This window comes from Dermacentor silvarum, chromosome 1, assembly GCF_013339745.2.
Source record: "Dermacentor silvarum isolate Dsil-2018 chromosome 1, BIME_Dsil_1.4, whole genome shotgun sequence".
Taxonomy (NCBI): domain Eukaryota; kingdom Metazoa; phylum Arthropoda; class Arachnida; order Ixodida; family Ixodidae; genus Dermacentor; species Dermacentor silvarum.
In genome coordinates this window covers 97,930,949-97,956,969 of record NC_051154.1, presented here as the reverse complement: position 1 = coordinate 97,956,969, position 26,021 = coordinate 97,930,949, and the positions used below count along the sequence as shown (strand labels likewise).

Below are 26,021 nucleotides of genomic sequence, written 5' to 3'. Positions count from 1 at the left end.
GGCAGCACTTGTCAGTTTATCTGAGCATGGTTAGATATGTTACCGCTATATGACAATAGTTACCTGTGTTGCTTGAATGCGTTTTTGTATGTTTTTGGTTGATTTGGTTGCCTGGAGTGGCAGAATAAATGTGTCAGGTGGCCGGCGTGCTCTTTCTGAGCTTGAGATATTAGATATTCTCTTCAACAGTGGCAGTGATGACAAGCCTTGTGATGATAGCACTTTCTCTGAGCCTTTATATGAAGAACGGTAGGTGTGACTCAGATTCACCAGAGGACGATGGCCCATGCCAGAGTGCTTAAAGCTTTTTCACACAATGAAACACCTGTGACTTCAAATACTGCACAGAGCAAAATCTGAATGATTCTCAAGTGTACGTAAATGTACGTTTTATAACTTGCCCACCAAATATTTGACCTAGGCACTTGTGATGAAAAGAAAAATGAGCGTATAGACAACTCCTTTCGGTCTAAAAATGTGCAGTGCAGAAGTGCCTGCATGACTGTGGCGGGCGGCAGCGAATGGGTTGAACTGTGCTATGCTAGGCTCCCATCTGCGGCAAGTTGTCTTTCATCTACTTTCGTTTCCCTTGTAATTTTTGTTTCTACATTGAAATTGAATGTAACATTTAACTTCAATACTTTCTCTGACTTCATTGTCTGTTTGCTTCATATGGTTAGAACTAACAAAAAGTCGAGACCCTCAGTTTCCCTTATGCCTTTCGCTCATTGCATAGCAAGAGCCTCAAGTTTGGCAGCTGTGATGCTATTAGGTAGCATATTAAGTTCATTTGCTACTTCCTGCTTATAAGTTCACATATTACATGACACCTTCTGTTGAAACAATGTTCTACATCTGCCAACATGACCATGGGTGGTGCTGGCTAACACTCCCAGTGCTAATCTTGTACAGTGAGGAGCCATTGGAACATGATACTCGAACCGCATGGTGGCAGGTGCTTTTTGTGCCACTGGAGAGAGCTGGGTGATCGCTGGGGGACCAAATGTAGTCACAATGCATCACAAAGGCCTTTGTTGTATACCACACTTAATCAGTTTGGTGTCCCCAGTGCTCAGCAGTGGCGCAAAAAGTGCCGGCAGCAACACGCTCCAAGTATCCCATTTCAATCACTAAGCACTGTACACATACACAGACACCTGAGAAAGTTGACAGGATGACGGCTGCCATCGTAGCTTAATTGGTAAAGCACCACACTATTAATGTGGAAGATGTGGGTTCGACTCCCACCTGCATCAAGTTGTCCTTTTGTCTGTTTTCATTTCTTTTCTATTTATTTCTTTATTTTAATTAAACATAACTAATTTCCCCTATACTTTCTCTGTCCTCATTGTCTGTTTCATATGGTTGTAACTAACAAAATTGAACCCCTTTGTTCCTGTTGTTTTTCTTGCTCAGAACTAAACACTATATTTAGGTTGTTGAGGCTGATATTGACTAGCAGTGGGCTTCAACATTTAATAGGCTCATAGGGCCGCATTTTTACACTTAGCTGTTGAACACACCTGCTGCACCTCTCACTGTGTTCTCTATCATTATGTTAAAGCGCACATAGCCCAATCTACTCTTTACTGTAAGGATATGTAGTTTGATAGGCTGTGCTTAGAATCTTCTTGTGCATGTGACATTTAGATAACCCACCCTGATATATATTAGAAAATCCCATTAGTCTCCAAGTAAAACATTATTTCTGACTACTGATGTAAGCTGTCACGGCTTATTTATGCGAGTCTTTCTGTTACACATTTCTGTGTCTTGTCTCTCTCTCTCTCTCTCTCTGTGTGTGTGTGTTGGGGTGGAGGGAGGGGAGGGGCCACAGTTGCCTAAAATATTTCTGACTACTTGAGGGCTGCTATGTATCAATGGCATTTGTTCCAGGGCAGAGGCTAGCTTCCAGACTTTGAAGAGGAACTATGGTGCCAACTCGTGCCATCTGCTCCAGATGAACTCTGTCCCTGCAAATGACCCCAGTGCTATGAGTCTGCCTGATGTTTGGTCCCCTTTCTTACACTTGGATGCACCTGATAAGGTGTGGTCTCTATTTTGTTGCTTGGCCTAATGGTTTAAATGGTGGAAGTGCTGATAGATAAGCAGGCTTGAGTGATAAGCATATGTGAAGGTTAAAGGGACACTAAAGCAAAACAATAAATCAACTTAGACTGATAAAGTATTCTTGGAAAACTCCGCTGTCTTTAATTACACTGCAATAGGTCAACTACTAGAAGAGAAAACGAAGCTCAAGGTTACTTTTTTTGAATTTCGTGCGCTTCAGTGTGACGTCACGACTTCTAAAGTAATTTTTCGTATTTGCGCCACGTTGGCTCAGTAAAAGTTCGCGAAACTTGCTATATACAGTCTTGGGCTCTTTTACAACAGAATGTAATCACTTTACCGCTAAAGAAATAACTGGGACCTAGAAGATGCTGTCTAAATCCATGACGTCACGGTCAGCTGGTGCGGGAACTTCAAGGTGGCATCGCCACTCGCCTTCTGTGTTTTTCGTCTCTTTCTGGCTTACCAAGCGGCTTATCGCGGTAAAAGTGGTGTTTTCGGTATTGTGGAAGGGTAATCTACTGATACGAAGAAATCATTTTTCCCTTTAGTGTCCCTTTAAGCATTAAGGCTGTATTCTGTGTAGCACATATAGCTATTATACAGGGTGATATTTAAGTTTTACAAAAAAATAGCCTGCTGCAGATAACATAATTCTAGTCCTCGAGTTGGATTATTCAGAGAGGTGGACATTACTTGCAGGAGAAATCGAAACACACATTCGACTAATTAACAAAAATTCACTAATTAACTTCTGAATTAATTATTTTACAGCACATATTGCAATTTATGAATTGTAGCTGGTGAGCTTGCAATAAATGTTTTTCCTCCTCCTCCTTGCAAGCCGCATCCTCTTGGAATAAATTTCCACCATGATGCCAATTTGGAGATATGCACCGTCAAACTTGCTGTAAAAATGCACTGTTGTACCCCTTACTTTTTTAACAAAACTCTTCTATGCATTGAAGCACTAAAGTAACTGGAATGCCCATGTATTTCGTTCCACACTTTCGGAAATAATGTCTCGAAACTGCCGTCATCTTGGAAATTCATTTCATGTAGGTACGAATTGCAAGCTCACCAGCAACAATTCGTGAATTGCAATATGTGCCGAAAAGTAATTAGTTCATTAATTAGTGAATTTTTATTCATTAGTTGAATATGTGTTTCGGTTTCTCGTGCTAGTAATGTCCGCCTCTTCAAATAATCCAGCTCACCCATCGCGGTGGCTCAGTCAGCTAAGGCGTTGCGCTGCTGAGCACGAGATAGCGGGATCGAATCCCAGTCACGGTGGCCTCATTTCGATGAAGGTAAAATGCAAAAACGCCCGTGTACTTGCGTTGTAGTGCACATTAAAGAACCCCATGTGGTCAAAATTAATCCGGAGCCCTCCACTACGGTGTGCCTCATAATCGTAACTGGTTTTGGCACGTAAAACCCCAGAAAGAAGAAATAATCCAGCTCAAACACAAGAATTTTGCCATCTGCCACAAGAGACTTTTAAAAATTCCATAAAACTTAAAAATGATCACCCTGTATAAAAAAATTCAAGACATTGCATATGGTAGAAACGAAACTTTTGAAACTAAAGCTTCATTGGTTGCTTTCAGTAACGTAAGCTCTGTCTGCAAGCGATATGGGAACCATAGCTAACACATTTAATGTGCATTCTGTGAAAATTTTTTTACCTGTTCTTTCATGTTGGCTACACCTGAGGTCCACCTAGTAGGCATCTACGGGGATACTTATGTTATATTCTATTGTATTGGGCACTGCATTCAGTGATCTTATGTCAGTGGGAACAGAACTGTGCATTGCCAGAACTTCCTGCAGTACCAGTTTTGGATGCCTGCGGAAGCTCTGTCAATGCATTGCACAGCCATGTAGAAAAGTACAATCAATGCTGCCTGAGTCATGCACTGTTCACCCTTTCATTAAGAAAGGCTAGCTCAGTCACTGCAGCAGTTGCTTGATTTATTCATACCTGATGAATCATTGTCAATGGCATATGGCTTTTTTGTGAGCAGGTATAGATACCATATTTATGAAAATGAAATGGGAGACTTATTCAGTGTGTCATTCACTTCCCATGTAAAATGTAAATCATTTAAACTAATATTGAAATTTTCAGATGGGTTCTGCTTGCTTCAATTGATCCCAACCAGTCCAACTTGGAATTCTGCCATAAACCAACTTGTTCTGTTTCTCTCAGTTCACTCCACTTAAGCATTTTTATCTTGAGTTGCACAATGTTGCCGTGGCTGCTTTCTGCTCTAGTGCAATTTTTAATGTACTTTTTTGTTGACGATGAGTGGGCAGAACTGTAGTTCTCTTGCTGTTCCTCCATCTTCAAAGTTGGTCACTGTATGTGAGAAAAATATCTTGGTCTAGGTAAAGGTGGTTAGTATTGACTTGCGACTTGCCTCGTTCCTCTCATCCTTTCCCTCAATGTTAGTGACAGAATCACTTATACAGTTTTTGCTGTTGTTTTATCGGCAGGTAATGAGTAATTTGGAGGGTCCTGATAAACTTCGAGGAAGTAACTCTTCTCTTGATGTAGATGCCTTTCAGCAAGGTAAGTTTGAGTCTTTCTCATTAAGACCTAACCCGCCGTGGTTGCTCAGTGGCTATGGTGTTGGGCTGCTGAGCACGAGGTCGCGGGATCGAATCCCGGCCACGGCGGCCGCATTTCGATGGGGGCGAAATGCGAAAACACCCGTGTACTTAGGTGCACGTTAAAGAACCCCAGGTGGTCCAAATTTCCAGAGTCCCCCACTACGGCGGCGTGCCTCATAATCAGATCGTGGTTTTCGCATGTAAAACCCCATAATTTAATTTTTTTTTTCTCATTAAGACCGACCTGTGCATGCACAAACAGCTTGCAAAAGTGCAATATCTGAAAAAAAGAAAAAAGAAGGATTCTGTGAAAATAAAAATGTGTACCCAGAAATCCAGAATATATTAGTAAACTATCATTGCTTGCTGTCACAGAAACATGATATGGTGGTTGCAGTAACACAACACTAGCGTGTATATTGTGGGTTCTTGGTGTCTCACAGGAGACCAACCACCGCGGGTTCGAGCTTAGCGAGCCACAGGGCCGTGTCAGCCGTCGCCTTCAGCACTGCTCGCGCGCGAGCTCAGAGGCCGCAAGGGGCTACCAAGTGATGCACGCAAAAACACAGTAAAGCCCTGAGTTGGCGGAAACTGTTTACTGAATCCGTCGGCACCAGCACTGCACAAACGCCCGCACGGCGGGGAGCCAAAGGGGTCCCGCACCAGGGCAAAAATACAATAACAGGCGCCTATAACACGTAGCTGCGAGAGCACAGGCTCAAGCTGGGACATGCCGCTAGGAAAAGTCCCGGCGGCTATGCTACTTGCTCTGGCGATAACCAATGGGTCAACTCGCGAGAGCACGGGCAATACCCTTTGGCTTAGGCTTTCGGCAAGTGCGGCTCGGCGGGGTACGACCTCGCGCGAGCACTATGGCACCGCTCGTCGGCTTAGCATCGGGAAAAGGATCAGCACAAAGTACGCGCTCCCCGCGCGGGCAAAGGCACTGTGTGCGAGCTCCAGTCCTAGTCACAAAGGTGTCGGCGGACGAGAGGAAAGCATGAACGTACCGTGCGCTGGTCCCGGAGAGAAGACAGAGCCACGCTCCGCCGCTAGCAGCCGAAGCGCGACCGCCTCGTGACGTCAGCGCCCTGCCCTCAGCGCAGCGCCACCGCGGGAACCGGTTACGCGGGACGGGGAAAACCCAGGGGACGGCAGAACAGGTGAAGCCCGCGAAATGGCGCCAGCGCAACCCTCAATCCCCACAATATGTAAATTATTATGTATTATTTGCATATCCATGCAGTGGCTTAGTGACTATGGTGTTGCGCTGCCAAGCACAAGATTGCGGGATCAAATCTCGGCCGCAGGTGGGAAGGGATACGGTGGGGACGGCTACGCTCTTCCGCAGCGTCAGCTGCTGAGGTCCGTCCGCGGTACCGGCATCTGTGACGGATATCACTCCTCCTGCGAGGGGTGATCGCGAGTGGCTATGAGTAAGGCTCGATGTGACGCTCCCTTGATTGTTGTTGCCGCTGACACTGGTGGCACGATTTTCCTGCGAAGAAGGGCTGCTGTCGTCGTTGTTGGAACGAGACCGTGTGAAGAAAAGCGTAGTGCCGCACAAGACGGGCTGTGCGGCGACAGTGGCTACGATATGGCGCCAGAGTAGCGCACGTCGTCTGTATGGAAACAAAGCGCTGCATTAGCAGAGGTCTGTCTGCGGCAGCTGCTGTGAATCGTGCCCACGCATCACCCACGCGCTGCCTCTCGTAATCTCCCGATTAGTGAGGCAGTCGCGCCACACTTTGCTACGTTTGCAATGTGCGGCACCAGACATTGTCCGTGCCAGCTACGCTACTCGCAGGGTTCTCTTCCTAATATAAACCATGTACCTATATAATCTTAATACAAAATATTGACACGCGAAATGAAAACACGTGTAGAGCTGCGCTCAAATTTGGCATTAAGGAGTATCGCAATCGTCGGTGAAATTTTAAAATATCATTTGCCGAAGTCCATAAAATGTTGTTTGTTAGTAGCTAGAAAGCAACTCTGCAAGTGATAGGAACTGTCACCAGGCTTTTTGGGGGCTTGTGTGCTTCTCCTGGTCCTCTGAAGCTCAAAATAGGAAGAAGTCAATGCCTCTCGATTAGAATCAGTTGTTTAGCCGTTGTGCCATGTGTGACCCCTTTATGTGAGCTTTTGGGCCTCGGTGCCAGCTCATGGGAGGCAACAGAAAAAGGAAAAAAGGTCATCAACAGGTGGGTACCGTCCACATTGCTTGTGTCAAAGGAAGCTTGCGATAAAACAGAAGCGATGATCTTATCATCTGGCAGGTCCACAGCAGTGTTGCCAATTTAGCGGTTCTCCCTCTAAATTTGGTGTTTTTTTGCCCTGCCTAGTGGGAAAATTTATTTGCTTGCAGGCGGGGAGCTTTTTGGTGGTTTTTATGTAATGTTGGCTTCTTTTCTGGCAATATGAAAACGTAAGATATTTTCCAATATTCGTGCTTCACATGTCACAAATATACAGCTTATCATGTCCCTTTAGAAGTACAGTGCTTCGCATTTCTTCCTCGATCCCTCCACTGAACTGTAGCTCTAACAGCTTCGGCAGTTCATAGCTGTTTCACCCTTCGCCATTTTCGCAGACGTGCATTAGGGGATTTCAGCTCGTGAAATGGTTCCGCTGAAATAAATCTAAAAATGCAGTTGGCTCTTTGCGCTTTATAAGTACTGATGCTGGCGTGCACCAATGCGGATGTTGAGTGCATTTTCAGCCAGCTACATGTGGGTAAATCTAAGTTAAATAAAAGAATGTCCATTAACACAAATGCCATTCTTACTGTGTGAGCTGGTCTCCAAAGAAATGATAAATGCTGCTCCAGTTACATGCTGCCCGAGCATGTTGTTCGCAATATCGGCATGATGGAGGTCTAATGGGGTCAATGATGGCACTGACCCTAGACCCAGCCACTGCAGCAAAGAAATACACACAGAGGTCGTGTGACCATACCAAAATGAAACAGGACATTTTCTGTAATTTTAATCACTACCCAGTAGTTGAACATGATTTCCGGCCAGTGACTGCAATTACGTGGAAGCATCTTTTTTCGTTTCACAACACAATTTCACACTTCACAGTCACACAAAAAAGTGCTTATTAAATTGATAATCTATATCTTTTATACCATTATGGACATAACCAAAAAAAGTCTTCTACCCAGTGTAACTTTTTTTTACAGTTTTTTGTGTAGACGCCATAAAACATGTCTTGAACGTAATTCTGATTGTTCTCTGCATTCAGTGGTTGTTTTTTTGTGGATTTTAAGTGTTGTTCGTATTAAGTAATTTTTTATTATTTCTTGAGACATTTGCTGAACAAAGGCCAAAGTGTTTCACAGCTTTTTAGACACAGCATCTACCTATACGTTCTGTGTCTAGCATATACAGCATCTACCTATACATTCTGTGTCTAGCATTGTTCATGTCAGCTTGTCTGAAATCTTTAAGCAGCCACACTTTATTGCAGGGGAATTGAACTGTTTCTCTTCTTAATGGTGGTTGTCATTATACAGATCGCTCACAGGCGTTTGTCGTTCTAGGTTTGTCATAAGAATTATCATATTTGTGGTGAGATCGAGCGTGGTTGAAGCGTGGCAGACTTGGGTGGATGTGCGTGTTTAATGTGCATATTTTGTATACACTATTGTGCCATGGCATTGGTGCAATTATGATAGCTTGTCTGACTTCTTTGGCGATAAACAGAAGCACCAGGCTTAATGCTGTTGTTGCTGCACTATAATAAGATCAGTTATGGCCCTTATCAAATGGGCCCTGCATAATCACACCCTCTGTTTGCCACTGACATTTTAATTTTATAACTGCTCATCGCTTCATGTGCGTAATGAAAATTTGGTTGCTGTGGGCTGGGAATAAAGGGCTCAAGGCTCTGCTCATTTTCATCAGTTAAAATTTGTGCTATTTTTGACATTCCATGTAACTCTAATCAGGCAGTGTTAAATTACTACCTGCAATGGAATACACTCAACCTTAGAGCTCTATATATTATTTCCATGACACTCATCTAGGTAATGTGTCTGTTTAGGCTTGTTGGTACAACATATTGGTGAATTGCAGTACAGATTAGACGACAGAAAAGACGAGACAGACGTGAGCTATGACCCTCATCTGTCACTCATCTAGGGCTGTAATGGCTAGCTTTAGTGCCGGAAGTATTATACTACAGAACTTGGAAATGTGATTATGGGGCCACTATGGAGAATGTATTTTGTCATATAATTTGTGGCACCTGTGCACTTTGGTTCTATGCACCAAAAAGTATCATAGCAATATTACACAGTCAAGATGCATAGATGATGTCATCGTTCAAGTAAGGCTGCCTTCATATATGTAATCACTACTACCATGCTGTTTGTTTGAGGCCTAAGGTATAAAGGGTATTTATTACATGAGCAACACATGTGACATCATAGTTCTCTTACGCAGAATGTCGTAACACTAAGTTGCCTGCAGTAATGAATTTAATTTCACAGTTAAGTGTGGCGTCGCTAAGCTTGATGTATTATTCATTTGGCCCTTAAACAATTTAAAAGGCTTTTTCACTAAGCTGCTGTGCACATAACTGGTGCACATAACTGTGCAAAGAGGTTTTTGCTGGAACTCTTACTATGGTAAAATTTTCTTCGTTCTCTGAAAATTTGTGAATGAAGCAACCTGATGACCCTACCCTGTTAAGGTCAGAGTGATGTAGCTCAAATTAGCGGCAGTTTTTCTCGTCTTGTGGCAAAGAAACAATTCAATATTGTACTAGCAGTGAAGCAGATGCATAAACTTGCTATGTTAGCTTTGTTGTAAAGGAATGCTGACTTTTATGTACGAGTGCAAAATTAGCAGAGAATTTGGCATTAGGTAAGTGACGCACAAGCAGTGTTAATTGATTAGGCAGGATACAAGCCAAATAAGTGCAGAAATCGCAAGGAAAAGCATCGGCCAAAATTGCTCACAGCAAAGTGTCGCCATGTACACCCGTGAGCAAAAGTATACGGACCGTAGGGTCACTGAAAAAACAGAATTTCTTCACAGTTAGCATGCATTAACTGAAATGGACCAGTGCACTGGAAAGCTTTCAATGCCAAATTTGGACTGCAGCTCTCCATTTGAAGTTGCGTTCACAGGCAGAGGAGAAATTCAGCTTTATCATGCAATCTTTGGTCCGTATGCTTTCGCCCACTGGTGTACTATTGGCGTCAAATGACACTCGAACAGCGCAGAGCCGAACTCAAGGTATAGTGTGCACCGTCCAGTCATCACCATTGACAAGTGTGCACATCCGGTTTGACCGCACTGCGCGATGATGCACCTCCTTTTTATTTTTGTTCTGATCATCTTTTATTTGAAAGCGAGAAAAGAAAAATCAAAGAAACCAGAAGCTAAAATATTGCACAGTATAGGACGAGTATTATCACCCATATATGGCAAAACCGTATGTGCTATCGGCGTCAAATGAAATGTGAGCAGTGATGCGAGTTGTATAGTTTGCGCAGTCATCATTACTGTGCTGTCATCTTTTCTCGCTTTCAAATAAAAGAGAACCAGAACAGAAATAAAATATTGCAGTACCGTATTTACTCACGTAATGAATGCATCCCCAACTTTTGTTGTCAAAATTTGGATATTTTTTTTCTCCTGTGTAATAAACGCACTCTGAACTAGCTGCCGTGAAGTAGGAGAGACACAGTACGATTCAGCGTCCGATATGGCGTCTGGCAGGTACGATTGTATTGGACGCCGAATTGTACCGTGTGTCTCCTACTTTTACTGCAATCGCAAAGATATGGACACTCCAGGCGCATTTTTGCCGTCGGCGCCAACGATTGTGGCTCTATCTCCCGCGTTCGAGGGAGGAAAGCGGGGAGGAAACGCACGGCTGCGCGCACCTTATCTTGAAAGTGATCTGCGTCGGGGGCTCATTCTAGGTGCTACGGTGGCTTATACTTTTGTGCGGGCTCCGTTATTGCTGCTCAGTTTCCGTTGAAGCGATACACGGCTCATTGTTGCTGCCGCGCTTCCTCACACCAGCGTTCAACAGTGAGTGTCCACAGTCATCGAGTGTCCTTGGTGCATGTTTTCCTGTGCATGCTGACTCCATGCTGGTTAAATTACTTAGCAAGTTTATACGGCGGATAAAACTACTATCCTTACTTCGTATAGCTGTCTACGCATTTGCTATCGCAATCGATGGTATGCCTTTCGGGCGAAACTGCGACTTTTTCAGAGGTGGCCGCGGAAAAAAGATCGCTCAAAATTTTACCCCGCATAATAAACGCACCCCCCAACCTTGCGCATATTTTTCGGGAAGTGCGTTCATTATGTGAGTATATAGGGTTAGTATATATAGGGTATATAGGGGGAGCATCATCGCGCAGTGCGATCGAACCGGATGTGTGCGCCTGTCAATGGTGATGACTAGACGGCGCGCACTATACCTGCAGTTATGCACTCTGCTGTTTGCGTTTCATTTGACGCGGATAGTACATTGCTACATTGCTGTGCGCTTAGCCAGCTGCCTCTCCACGCTAATGCTACGATGGTGCTGGCTGCCACTGCTCGGTCAATCTTGTGGCGAATAAAGAAAGAGATCTTAGTTTTGAGAGAGAGAAGAAAGAAAACAAAACAAAAAAACTTGTCCCTGGCAGGGGATGGGCTCATGACTTCTCGGTTGTGAGCCAATTGTTCTAAGCACAGTGTCATGGCAGAAGTATTGACATGATGGAATAGTAAGAACATGTTACATAAGTGTGTGTGTGTGTGGGGGGGGGGGGGGGGGGGGGGGCAGGTTAATGGAATGCCCCACTTACCACAAGCTTTGTGGAGGATGGGAGCTTGGCATTGCAGACGTAGAAGCGCCATTTGCAACAGTGAAGAGACAAAGACTACAGCCTGGCATTGCAAGCATAGGAACTTTGTGCACGACATTGAAAAGCCATATGCTATGAGATGTGCCACTTTGTATATGCTTTGTGGAGGACTGTAGTCGGCATTGCAAGCACTGTAACACTATGCGCGGCAGTGAAAAGGCATATTTCAGTGTGCATGCTTAAATATTTCTTGTTTGATGTATAATAAACCTGAAAACGCTTGTCCAAAAGAATGTTGGCAAATGAGCACTCTCTACACATCATATTATTGTCACCACTGTCGATTCATTGTAAATAAAACATGTTAAGTGCTTGTGAAAAGGAAAAAGGGCCCATCAGCTGTTGTTGGTACATTCTGTTTGCTCTCAGAACCGAAGAGTCCTTTTTCTTTGTTAGAAATTTCTAAGTAACTTTGAATTCATCAAGAATAAAAATTGGCACTCTCTATGTTTGGTTGCCTCTTGGTTGCTCACACAAATTTAGAATGAAAAGAGCCGACGTATGTTATTTGTCCGGTATGCAAAGTATAAACACATTATGCAACTAAATACTTAAAATGTTCCTGTTTCTTAGCTGAAATATATATATATATAAATAAACTGAAGGTTTCTGAATGGCAGCCAGTTTTTGTTTATATGGTGTTTATCCTTTAGGCTTTTTGTTTACTGAACTGCTATTTGACTGTCTGTGTGTGCATGTGCATGTGTGTGTGTGTGCTTTGCATGTTTTATGGTGTAAGCAAGCAATTCTTTTATCAAGACAGGTTGCTGTATATCTGGCTATGCCATCATTCTTTGGTTTATTGAAGGTGAAGAAGTTATTCCATCTGAGGAGGCACCAAGGGAAAAGTGTGGGGTGCAGCACCCTTTATTGAGCAGTGGTGACTCATCACCTCCCACCTTGGAACCCCAGGTGACTCATTTCTTAGCAGGCTGCTTTGAAGATCTTGTGGCATTGATATTGTAGGAATGCGTGAATATTCAAAAATTTGAATATGAATCAGTCTTTTTTTTGTTTTGTTTTGTTTTATTTGTATTCAATTTGGGAATTTACTATTCGAACTTGTCGAATATTTGTTTTAGTTCGTATATCAAGCATAACAACAGTTAGTGGGAGTCTACTTTGAGAAATCCGGATGCAAGTGGTAATGCAGTGGTGCAACGGGAGGTGAATGCAAAACTGTGTAGCAAGAACCTGGGGACTGCAGCATCCACAGTAGCCTCTGGATGCTGGAATCTCCGATGCCAGCCTCCATTGTTTATCAGAAGCAGTTTTCGTATAATGGACAACCCATCTTCCGAGTGTGTATCAGAATCTGGTGTTTAGTGTGACTCAAATGTGAAAGTGCAATCCTTTATTTGCATGCGAGCACCTCCTCGTTTATTGCTGTCTTTAGCAACACTAGCTGGCAAATCCATCACGTCATGTAGCTGAGCCAAGCTGAAGCACCATGCACCATCTGATGTGCAAGAGATACAAATGTCGTTTTTTTTTTTTTTTTTGCTGCACACTTTTTTCAGAAAAATTATGAAATATGTGTTTAAATGACTAATACCCACTGAACTTGGTGTACAGACTGGAAACAGTTAGACAAAGTGAGAAATTGTCTTTAGTGTCCCATCAGTTGTGTTGCAAACAAAGGGTTTAAAAGATTAAGGTAGTTTGGCTGCTCTAGACTAGTGCTTGTAAAACTCTTAACCTTCACGGACTCCTTTGTGTGGTTGCCTGGCACAAAGGAATTCGAGGTCAACAGAGGTGGCAAATCTTTTTGTTTTATTTCCTAACATTTAATGTTTCGCAGGTAATTCAAGGATTCCTTGACTATGTTCCAATGCACCATGGTATACTTTGAAACCATAGCTAAGCTTGGACCAAAACAGCTGGAACATGTTATATTTGCAGCTACCAGAAGTCAAACCTTTTTATGTCAGTTGCAGTTTACCATTGCTTAGAAAAGTGCTGTTGCATGTTAGGAACAAAGTTTCTGGAACAAAGAAATTAAAGGTCAACAGAGGTGGCAAATCTTTTTGGTTTTGTTTCCTAACATGCCAAACAACCAATTTTTAAAATTTTCATAATGAACCATTTGGCAGACGGGGAATTTTTTTTTGTCTAATGTCAGCTGACTGTGTTTTTTGTTTTAGGTTTGATCTGGATCAATGTTAAGAATGTGTCTTGGAATGAGTTATTGCAATTGACTTGCCAAACTTCTCACTTTGTGAATACATATTCATTCCATATTGGAATGGTTGAGAGACCTGCTTGTGACATCTGTGATGGTGTGCTGACAATGAATCGGGCATCTTATTTATTACTGCCCTCATTAAAGTGTACAAAGAAAAGTTTGGGAGCATGCTAGAGAAACTGGACAATTTTCAATTGTCAGAGGAAATAATTTTGGAACATTGGTCCAGACTATTATCAGCACTTAGGGCTTTAAACTTGTCAACTGCATGACACTGGAAAAAGTTGTGCTCTTCCTTGCTTTTATGTGAATGATTTATTTTATTTTGTCCAACCTGGCACACAGGTGCCAATTTAGCATGTGCATTTCAATTGACTTGGGTTTCAATGCTCAATGAGAGTGAGCATATGACTGCGGTATCCCTTTCTCTTTCAATCCCTTCGCTTCCTTGCCCCACTGCAGGGTAGCCGGCCAGACCTTACACTGGCTTAACTCCCTGTCTCCCTCTCCTTTTGTCAGTTGGTGTTTCATCAATGCCCATCATAGGTGTGGTTTCAGACTGATCCTCCCGGACCACCTACAACAATCTCAAGCACTTGAGAGGGGGGAGGCTGTGTTTAAAGGGTCCCTGAAACTGTTCGGACAAATTTTGTAAACGCGTAGGGTACAGCTGAAGTAAAACATTTGCACCACAATTTGTGTGAAGCGTCTCGTATTAAGAGAGCTATGGATGATTACAAGTTACCCTCCTCCATAGCCATGCTTTTTCTCCTCAACTCGTTTGCCGACGGATCGGGGCTAAGCTCCACCTTCACTGGCTGTCATGATGGGACGTCGTGTCATCTACTTCTGGTTGTCTTGGAGCCAGCGCGTGAAGCTTCTCCAACCTCTCCGCCAGCCGCCTGGCAGTCGATCAAAAGCAGGAGCTATCGAAGCAGCATGTGTTGTGAGCATTCTGTCGCACCGCCGAGCGTGTCCGGTATTCTGGTAACCACAGGCGATCTGGGCATTTTGATGGATGGGTGGAGGCATAAACTAAAACTCCACCATTCTACTATTGCTGTGATGAAGGAGCTTTAGTGTAGACGTATGTGAGTGGCCTGATCGGCATGGACGGTCCAGCCACTTGGTGGCGCAGAGCCTAACCAGCCAAACAAAGACCTAATATTGCTGTAACCAAGTGTAAAACATTAAGAAACATTTAGAAAAACATGTTCACAATTATGCTCCTGCCAAAAATATACACCAGTAGCAAAGTAGAATACACTTGGTTCCTGCTATATTAGTTCTGTGTTTGGTTGAGCTCTGTGCCACCATTTGGCCGCACCATGCAGGCCGTTAACGTTTGCGCCTCCGCTCATCCTGTAAAACGCCCAGGCCTAGTCCGCTTGCGCTTGGGTTTACCAGAATACTGGACATGCGAAACACTATTGTGGTATATAGTAATCCTTCGGCACGAAGTGCCGGCCGCGAACGCGTAGATGCTGGTGCTGATCGGATACCAACAACCAGCGCTGCAGCCACTCGCTCGCATGTTTGCCTTGCAGAGGGACACATTGCTGCAGCTTGACATGTTACCGATCGCTACGTTTGCAGCCCACAACATGAGGGCGAACCATGGTACTCGCAAAAAGACAGAGATTAGCACAGACCGCGCAGCTCGCGTCAACACAGAGCTGTTGGGACATAAGCAGACATAAGCTGTGTGCTGGAAGTGCTTGAGTCTAGTGATAAATTGTCCTTGTGCATTCTCTTTCTGTTACTTTCTTTTTATAGAAACAAATTAACTAACATTCCAACTACTATTACGAACATTTGTTCACCATAAGGTTGGAAAAAAATCATCGATGATGCGCCCTGGGCAGTGAATCGGATAGCTCGCCTACTGTCGTCATATGGTCATCACGCGTCACTTGGTCAGGGGCGGCTGAAAACACAGGGGAGTGATGCAACTGCGATCGCTAGCGGTGTACATTTTTAAAACCTTATAATAAATTACATGCTTTACGCGGAGCGCTTAAATGTGTCAATGATCAGAAGGGCCAACCCTAACGACTCAATACACTTCAATCGTTCGAACGACTCATTAGTCAAAAAATCGTTTCAGGGTCCCTTTAAGGACTGCAGTTGAGCCACTATTCTATATTCTGTTAACTTATAATGTGTGTGTCAGAAAAGTTAGGGAACTTGCATAAGTCAAGGGAAAAAGTGCAGTTGCACATAATGGCTATCTGAAGTGCCACTGAAATTGACATTTGGGCAGTTTTCCTCTTTGCACTAAAGCATGTATTGTAATTGCATCCCTCTCTGGGATTTCATGTTTAAAGAGTTCCTTACCAGCCTTGGGCATTGCAAACAGACAAATGCAGTGCGTAGATCATGTGATGAACAGTTCTTCGAAGTATGAGTAGGGTCCTTCAATACTTTTCTTCTGTTCAAGAAACTTCCTCAAAAGTTTCATACAGGGACAGAAAGTGGCACCAGAGGCACTGGCGTAAGTAGAAGGGCATCAATCTGCTGAGCTGGGATGGCTGTGCTGCACAATCATGCAAATCTTTCACCAGGAAAGGTGCCTTACGCACATTTATTTCAGCATGTTTGCAGACTGATCATGTAGCGGGAACTCCAGGCAAAATATTTTAGATGCATTTGCGCTTAAATTATACACGATAGCGTTGTGCGATGGATATGCCCCCCCCCCCCCCCAAGTCCCATTCCTGGCACAAAAATTCCGGTCAGCTGTCTCAATTTACACTATTTTCTGGTTAGTGAGGTTAGTTCGTTTAGTTATTTAGTTAAGTTAGTAAGTTTAGTTAGTTTTTATTTAGGTTAGATGTTTGTTAATTATTAGTCAATCTAGTTATTAGTTATCAATTGTTAGTTACTTAGTTGGATTAGTGAAGTTATTTCGTTATTAGTTGGTTAGCTAGGTAATTTGCTCAGTTTAGGTAATTAGGTTAGCCAGATATTTGTTAGTTCAGTTAGTCATTAGTTAGTTTAGTTAAGTTAGTTTAGTTAGTTAATTAGTTTACCTATTTGTCTGGTACCGTATCACCAGATGAGGCTGTTGACTTATACATGTGAGCAAGCCGGCAGGCCTTCAAGAATCCTTGGAATGACGTCTGCCTTGAGCTTAGATCGCTCACATTGCAGTGACACAACATTTCCATTCACTGTGCACACGTCTGTACAAATAAAGGCTTTGGCATCAAAATATTATTTACACATGCGAATATGTTTCCAGTCAAATGTGAAGCCGAGAGCCTGTTGCCATGGAACGGCATGCTTCCACTTGTCTCGTAGGTCCATGCGGGTAGGGAAACGTTTAAAACAAAGATTATATTTCGTCAGCGCACTAACAACCGAACAGACACGCAGTGTAGGGATTGAGGTGCCTTTCTGCGCACCATCCCCCAGCTTGTGCGTGGTGCTTAGCTCAATCTCCGGGGACTGCTATCCCAGTGGCCACATGGCGGACACGGCTAGCGCGCCGTGGTAGTTTCCAGCGCAAACCGTGTTTCTCCCTCCCAATGTCACTGCATGAGCACACATCACCCTGATTGGCTGCTGAGTGGAGGCCCCCGAGCGCCCTTTGTACCCTAGCTCTCTTCTGCGGAGCGCCATCGCTGCAGCAGATGCTCGCAGGCCCATAACGAGTTGGATACATAAGACCTCTACTCCCGCGACTTCTCGTTCTCGTGCTTGGTGGACTGCTACCTGTTTAGCCCTAGTGCAGTGGGCACACATGCTTCATGGGTCTTGCGATAAGCCTTTGCCTGTAAGCGCTGTGACTGCCACGCTGTCTTGTAGCTTGGGTTAATAAACTCGTATTTGTTGGCGTTCCGACACCGGAGCCTTCTCTGCGCCGTGTTGGAGAGTCCACGAAACCCGCCGTAGTGCCTTTGTACGTTGTGGAGTGGAGGAGTGTTGTGCCCTTTCTTGACAGTGGCTCATAGGGTAAGCCTTGTGCAAACCCACCTCCACAGCAGGCATACAACAAATGTTAGGCATTGTTTTTATTGCGAAGCATCACCGTCACTGCACGGAGAGAGATGTACAATGCAAAAACTGAAATGCGAGCAGCTACTATCAGCAACGCACACCTTTTATGTTTAATGACATGGAAGTGCAACATGCAATTGCTCTGTAGCCAGTTTTTGACTGTGGAGTAGCCCGAAGTGTGCCTTTTGAAGTCTGAATTAAGCCGCTAATGCAAGTGAACCTGGAAACAAAACAATATATTTTAGTTTCAAAATTGTTGGCGTTTCAATTCTTTAACATTGTATAGAAACGGTGTGGCAAATTACACATTCTGCTGACAATGTTAACATGCTGATAATGACTGACCCTTGCGCAAAAGTCCGCATATTCCCAGAACGCCTGTGGTGTCTGTTCAGCGTCTTCTTTGATGCCCTTCTACTTGCACCAGCGCCACAGTGCGTCCACTGCGGCTGCTATATGAAATGCTCTCATAGCGTTACACAGGAGTTTTATGACCAGAAGAAAAGTATTGAAGAACCCTGGTATGACACTGATGCGTGCTGAGAAAAATGCTGAAAATTGAAACAAAGCCCGTGCACACTTTTTAAAGGAGCTACACTCCCCGCCAGCAGAATGGCATTAGATACCTGCTGCTTCTATAGCACCTGCAATGCATGAGCAGCAGTGTAAACTTAAAAATCCAGTGAAATGCAGAGTTCACTAAACTGACTCTGCAAATGCGTCGCACAGCAAGGGATAAAAAGACAAAAGGAGGAATGTTGCTGGTGGATACTGGTTTAGACAACAGGAAAGGGCCTCTGCTGCAGGGAGGTTAGCTCACCTCTTCACATCTTTTTATTTTTTTTTATTGCTTCTATCTTGGATACTGCTAAAACATTAAAAATTCTTGCAGTAAAGCACTCCTTTGACAGTCCTTTAGGACTTCTAGTATATAACCAAAATATTTGATGGGGCCTGGTGAGGTGACAATTTGAGATCACTTCATTAGAGATTTTTAAATGACAATTTGAGATCACTTCATTAATGCGAAAACTGTGTTTGCACAGGTATCAATGTTCAGGTTCTTTGAGCTTTTTGAGACTGCTGAATTTTAAAATACTGTGTTTCCTCTTTTTATACAGCTGGTGGAAGAAAAGGGATGGCAGAGGAAGCCTGGTAGTCGACTGGGCAGCTGTCTCGTGCAGAGTGATCGAGCTCGCCTTCGGGTCTTTATACAAGAATTTTGCAGCCAAGCCTTGGTTCCTTATGTTGAGGAACAAATGCGGATCCTCAATGACCAGGTGCTTGCTTGTCAATAGCTTTCATGAGATGTTATAAGCTGTTTTTTGGTGTACTTCTTGAGCTTTTAAGTGAAAATTTCGACATGCATTATGTGTAGGGTTTAGCGTTTAGGTTATTTTCCCAAAATACTTTTCTTGGTTTTTATCTTCACCTCACCCCCCCCCCCCAAAAAAAAATTTTTTTTTTTTTTTTTCGGTGACTACATTGCTCTTGATTAACTTTCACCAGATTTTTTTTGCTTTCTTGCTTGGACCTGACCATTTCTTTCAATGCTGAAATGGGCAATGTAACTTCACATCCTACTTTTAAACATTGTAGTTGCATCTAGCATGCAGAATAAAAAAAGTTTTTGAAAAGCAGTCTGTATCAAGTGCACACAGCCATATGGTAATGTTGCTGTGCAGTGATTAAGAGAATGTATTCGATATTCAAGCACAAATAGAACGAGACATTATTTGTAACTTTATGCAGGTGCAGAGCTTTGACAAATATAGAAAGAAAACAAAAGAAATGCACAGATCCGATGCGGTGATCGAATCTAAGGGACAGGAAGCTTGTTTGAGTTACAGAGGTAGCAGCAGTAGCAGATGAAACGAGTACAGCCTTGTCGCCTGTAGCTGTTAGCTGTCTGCATAATGAGGATGAAGGAAATGTATGATGCTTGTTGAAGGAAGAACGTTGATCAGAGGTGTATGGGGGCACAGAGAAGTATGACTCGTATCTAAATACAAGGCTTCATACCCTTTGTGTCACAGCGGCACATCCATTCTGGGGGATCTTCCAAGTATGGGTGCATACCAAATGGCACTTACCCAGGTGCACAAAGCAAGTGCTGCAGTTTCCTGTTCGTGCACATACCCAGTGACCAAAGTTGTCTATATACAGGGTGTTTCAGCGAACAAAAATTTTGAAAGGTACAGTAAAAGCTCGATGATACGATCACGGCTAATACGAATTTCCGGATGATACGAATTTTTCTGTGGTCCCGGCCGAGCCCCATTACCTTGCAACGTGCTAGAGAACGGTTGTTACGAATCGATTTTCAGCCTGCGTCGGTTGATACGAATAAACGCCGCCCCACCGACGGCCGCGAAAGAGAACAGCGCGCAGTCGCGCGCTTTCTCTCCTCTTTTGGTGCGGAGGCGCGGCGCCAGACAGCGCGGACTCCGCGACTGGGCGCGAAGAGTTTGAAGCGGTGGCGCTTCAAGAAATAAATGCTTTTTACGTACACGTGCCTGAGTGAGTTCACCTCTGATTCTTTAATTTAGCTACAGTCGAATCTCGTTAATTCGAACACGCTTATTTTGAACATACCGCGCACCGACAATGCTCTTAGCAACGCGCCAAATAACGCGGCGGCGCCTCCGACCGGCATTGCTCCGACACCGCCGTAGAGCAAAAGCTCTGGAGAGACCCCTCAATGCCGCGCGCGAAGGAACGGGAAAAAAAAAAAGAACCCGCGGCGGCGGAAATTTCGCCCTCTCTGAAATTGCAAGGTCGCCGTTTCTGCATCGCGCCGGAACAAGCGTGTACGTGCCGACTAGAGTGTTCTAGACAACCGTATTCTAGCACACACTAGGGCCGACGTCTCAGCCACGCGGATAAAATGGCAGTGAACCCTTCTCCTCTATTTTCTAGTCACATGTTGACCTTGCACGCTGCGGCAGCAGCGCAGAGGGAAGCAGCGGCGGAGGCACAGTCGGGCCAACGAAACTGCCACGCCCGCAAACGCTCGCTTCCCGATAACGGCAGAAAACGAAACTTCAGGGGGCGGCTAAAATAAGCTGGCGCCAGCACGGCGGCGGGCGCGCACGGAGATGTGCGCACGGAGTCGAAGGTGAGAGAGCTACGAGGGAGTTGAGAGGGAGGGCGAGGGGAGCCACCGAAGCAGCGGAGTTGACGCGGCCAAATCCGCTTCCCTGGCGCGCCCTCCTCCCTCATCTTCGACGGTCTCCGCGCACACCCGTGTGCCGGCGCCGCCCGCTCGCTCCCTGAAGCTTCGTTTTCTGTCGTTATCGGGAAGCGACCGTTAGCCGGCGTGGGCAGTTTCGTGGCCCGCGCTTGCTATGCGCTTGCGCGCCGCGATATTTCACGACTCGCACCGTTCGTGCATCGTGCTATGGTGCACGAATACTTCAAAAATACGTCCTTTTTATTCGAACAAATTTTCGGGCCCCTTCGAGTTCGAATTATCGAGATTCGACAGTAGTTTTAATTGTGTTTCGTGGATACGAATTTCGGCTAATACAAATATTTTTCGTGACCCCGTGAGATTCGTATCATCAAGCTTTTACTGTACAAAAATTTTAAAAGAAAGGTTGCCAGTGGCAGATAGCACAATTCTAGCTCATGAGCTGGTCTACTCGAAGAGGCAGTCATTACTTGCACAAAAAATTGAAATGCAGAATTGACTAATGAACAAAAATTCACTAATTAAGTTTTTAACTAATTACCTTATGGCCCATATTGCAATTTACACATTTTAGCCATGGAGTTCGCAAGGTGGATCCACTTGGAATGAATTCTCAGGATGACGCCAGTTTCGAGATATTAATTCCCGAACTTTGCAGAGAAAAGCATTGGCGTTCCAGTTACTTTCTTAACAAAACATTGTTTTATGCATTGAGGCACAAAGTAACTGGAATGCCAATGCATCTGGTTTGACCATCATACACTTACTGGTTTTCCAGTTCTGCACTCTGTTAATCAGATACTGTCCCATGCGACTTCATTATTTATTCCTTAAACTTTCCTTAACTCTTTCCCTACCATGGGTAAAATAGGTGTTTTTTGTAGGTTACACCAGAATTATTTTTCTGAAGGAGCTACTGCACTCAATATTTTATGCAATACATAAACAAAAAGCAGAATGAGTGCACTTTTCACGCATAAAAGTTTTATTAACAAGATGTATGTCATAAAAAAAAAGATGTAAATTGCCAAAATCAAGATTGTGGGATAAAATTGAACAAAGTTTGTAAAGACACGCTTGTATTTACTAAGAAAAAAATGTAATGAGAATTGAGATCACTTCATGAGATATACAAAATATAGTGCCGTCTAATAGACACTAGCTCTGAAAAAATCAAAATTTTTCATTGAACAGGTATTCCGCTACAAAAATTTAACTGCAAGCACTACAGTTAGGCATGCTGGGCTGCAGCTGTCGATGTTCCGTGCTGTTTTGCGTCATTGCTCTCAAGAGTCAAAGTCAGACGAAAAAGCAGCATCTTCAGACTCGCTGCTGCTTGATCCATAGATAAAATCATCCGCAGAAGCAGCGGAGTCACAAGATCTGGAATCTTTGGAAGCGTGCGCACCGCTCTTAGAGGCGGCCGTTTTTGCTTTCTACTTTGACGATTGTGAAACTTCGGAGCGCGTTCAAAAATTACCACCTGGCGGGAAAAAAGCGAACTGCTGAGGAAACAAGAATATAGTTCTCCTTCACGTCCGATGGCGCAGTGGGTCCGGGAGCGGCGCAGAAGGTCTCGAAAGCGTTGTTTCAAACCATCGATAGCGGGCTAACGATGCCCAATGGGCACGGTACGGAAAGAGTTAATTCTTTATTAAGCATCATGCATTTTGTTGCCACTTGACGTTATGCCGATTTCTTTTTTCTAAGCAAGGGTGGTACCCTAATTGTGATGGTACTTGCTGTGATTGATATGTAACCCACCATGATAGCTTAGTAGGGATGGCGTTGTGCTGCTGAGCTCGAGGTTGCGGGTTCAAGCACAGCAGCGTTGGCTGCATTCCAATGACGGCGCAATGCAAAATTGATCAGGTATATAGATTTAGGCATATGTAAAACAACCTAAGTGGTCAAAAATAATCCGGAGCCCTCCACTATGGCGTGCCTCATAATCGTATCATGGTTTTGGCACGTAAAACCCCAGAATTTAATTAAAATAATTATGTAATAGATAGTATGCAAAACCTGTAAGTGAATTTCTCCACACACCTTTTGATGCAACCAAGATGGGGGACCTCTGGCTAGAATCGTAATAGAAGTGTCAGCATGTTGGTCAGTGACATCATTCCTGCCGTCATCCATTCCCCGCACCGTTCAAGGTTTCAAAATGTGTGTCTAGACTTTAACAGTGCTACTAGCAGGAATGCGTCCATCTTTCTTAGGGAAAGTTAGCTCTGTGGGAAAGCCTGCTTATGGAGTTTTGCATATCCTCTTTTATGTATGACTAATCTGTACCTGTGTGATGTCTATGTTTATACCTAAAATAAATAACAAGAAAGCCTAGTGTACAAGTACTGTCGTGAGCAAAAGTAACGGGCCCCTGCAAGCTTGCGCCGAATTGCATCATTGCACCAGCTACTGCCTCGACACTGCTCACATAGTGTCAAGACCCATGCCGTATGTATGTCCATCTCGTATTGCTCGCTGGCATGACCGTTCGCTTTTGCCAATTGCTTTCTCAGTTCTAGAAACGCAAGCTGTCCGTCATCTGCCAAGCGTGGCTCAGTGGGAGTTCCATCGGTAGATATTGACGCACCAGCGGTGATGTAGCATGGCTGCTACTGTGAGATACTTGTCAGCAGCAATGGCTTCCATAGAACGAACCATCATGGTGGCGTGTAATACGCACATGCAGACTATGTGAGCCTTGACGCCAGGCCAGACCGGCGCTGAGGTGCTGGGTGACGCGATGGAGCACTTTGGCACACACACTCTGTGGTTTTGCTCGCAACAGAACCCAGTGTTGCTTTATTCTCACAGTGGAATTCATGATAGTTTCTTGCACCCACATCTCAGTTGCTGGTGAGTGTTTGAGCAAAATACATACGATTACAAGATGTGCTGCATAATTAACTACACTCTAAAATTTTCTGGTAAATATTGTGCAACTTATGTTGCTAATCATTGCTCTGAGTAGCACCTTTTTGTAATTTACTGTGATGAATTGTTCGGACGTCATATATACGGAAAACGAAGTGAATGTCAAAAAGAGAGTATTGTTTCTAGCACTTTTGCACTTTTAAAATGTCATTGCTTAGATTTAGAAACCTAATGTCCAACTAAGCCATAGTGCATTTGCTTACATAACTTTCTTTTTGTTTCATGGCAGGGTGTGCGTGAAAGGTATCTTTCACTTTTGAGGAAAACAAATATACTGCACAAGATTCAAACAAGGACGAAGTGAGGGACATGGACAAGCGCTAGTCCGTGTCCCTCACTTCGTCCTTGTTTGAATCTTGCACAGTATATTTGTTTTCCTTGAAGTATGAGCCAACTTGCCCGGCAACAAGTTTTATTTAACTTTCACTTTTGACTTGAACATTCTAACTTTTATGAGAAGTGTTAAACCTTGTTTCGTTTATTTTTTGAAGGTGACAAACAAGAAAGGTATCCATAGATCATTTATGAGCATGAAGAAGTTGTTTGCTGGAAGCAAGACAAATCCTCAGGGGCCGCATGCATCAGTCAACTCCGTTGTGTAAGGCCTTTGATATATATTTTATATATATCATATATATTTTTTAGCTCTCTTGAATAACAGACTGTTAACCATGAATGCAGTGTGTATTTATTTGTTATATGCATGTGAACTTGGAACCCTACTGAAACTTGCAAAAATTAGCATATTTTTTTAAGCCTGAAGTGGAAGGTGTGAAAAAAAAAAAAATGGCAAGAACTAATGTCACTTGACACGAATTGCATGTGTGAGATATGGGATGCTTTGTTAGATGTACGAGGGCAGACATTTGTTGCATTCTGATATGGCCTTGATGCGCTATCTTCTCTCTGCTGCAGTCATAAAAATAAGATGTGATGTACTTTCAAAAGTGATGTGACCACATATGTGTAAAAAAATTTTAAACCAGATGTAATATACAATCAAACCTCAATATAACGAACACGGATATTACGAATTATAGAATATAGCAAGTAAACATAAAATTTGGTCGGTCATGCTTTATTTCAGGTGATTATTTTTCCGAAACCAAAGCTGCAGAATCCGACACGGTATCAATTATACCAAAATAGATTTTGTTTACAAGTGACTAAAAATGTGTATTCTGGTAACAAAAAATGTTAAATACAGTCACCGACTGGTTTTTCAGACACCTCGTTTTTCGAACCTGCACGATTATTCGTACTTTCCAGCTACACTGCCACCTACCACTAGAACCAGTGTTAACGGCAACTGACATTTCAAGACGGCACATGTGCCTCTCAATTTTTTAGATCTGTATGCACTATGCCACAAACTGATATTTGAATAAAGTTAATACCACGTCGACTCCGTACCATGTGGCAACTTTGGTTGCGACTCCGAATGAAGTGATGGTGTTTAGGCCTTACCACCTGCCTGTCCGTCTGTGACAAAAATTGTTCTGTGGTGTTTGGCATCGTTCTTATTTCAGGTTGCATCACACTCATGTTTGACTTTATGTTTGAAAGCAACTATTTCATTTAAAAGAGTGGTGTTAAGTGCCAAATATCATCGGAATGATTTTTCTCCTCTCCCCCCCACCCACCCACCCACCCAGCTCTTTTTTATTTTAGGTAACTGAGCAACACTTGTGTCTATTCATTTCACAGCATAAGAAAGCTTTGGCTTATTGCTTGCTTGCTGCTTGCCTTCTTGTCTGGACTGCAGGTATGGCCAAGATGCACCAGAATTGCAGGTGCGTCGCCTTGGAGATCTGGCTTTTCTGTTCCAGTTGTATGAGTTTGCCTACCAAGCATATCACAGTGCTAAGAGAGACTTCAGTGGGGACAGTGCCTGGTTGCACTTGGCAGGAGCACAGGTAAGATCCAACTGTAGATGCTATTACGCAAAGTCATTACAGGTTTCGCACCTTGAATTTTGTGTAGTGTTTTACTGGGCCAATTTTCTAGTTGCTTACGTGGCCTGTTTCTTGTTTTTGGTTGTCATTTTCAACATAGCATACTGGGCTGGGATAATGTCACAATATATTCAATTCTTTTTCTTTTTTCACTTGGTTTGTGGTCAGAGTGGCAAT

General features: G+C 43.6%; 1 protein-coding gene across 1 annotated transcript in view; it reads left to right on the top strand.

The window, feature by feature from the left end:
* Positions 1 to 26,021, top strand: part of LOC119433262 (trafficking protein particle complex subunit 8-like) — a 142,644-nt gene that overhangs the window by 19,083 nt on the left and 97,540 nt on the right. Inside the window, exons 5-10 of the mRNA XM_037700413.2 lie at positions 1,897 to 2,047; positions 4,570 to 4,645; positions 12,378 to 12,481; positions 18,878 to 19,036; positions 24,381 to 24,487; positions 25,655 to 25,805. Of these exons, the coding sequence (XP_037556341.1) occupies positions 1,897 to 2,047; positions 4,570 to 4,645; positions 12,378 to 12,481; positions 18,878 to 19,036; positions 24,381 to 24,487; positions 25,655 to 25,805 (748 nt within the window). The remainder of the gene's footprint in view (positions 1 to 1,896; positions 2,048 to 4,569; positions 4,646 to 12,377; positions 12,482 to 18,877; positions 19,037 to 24,380; positions 24,488 to 25,654; positions 25,806 to 26,021) is intronic.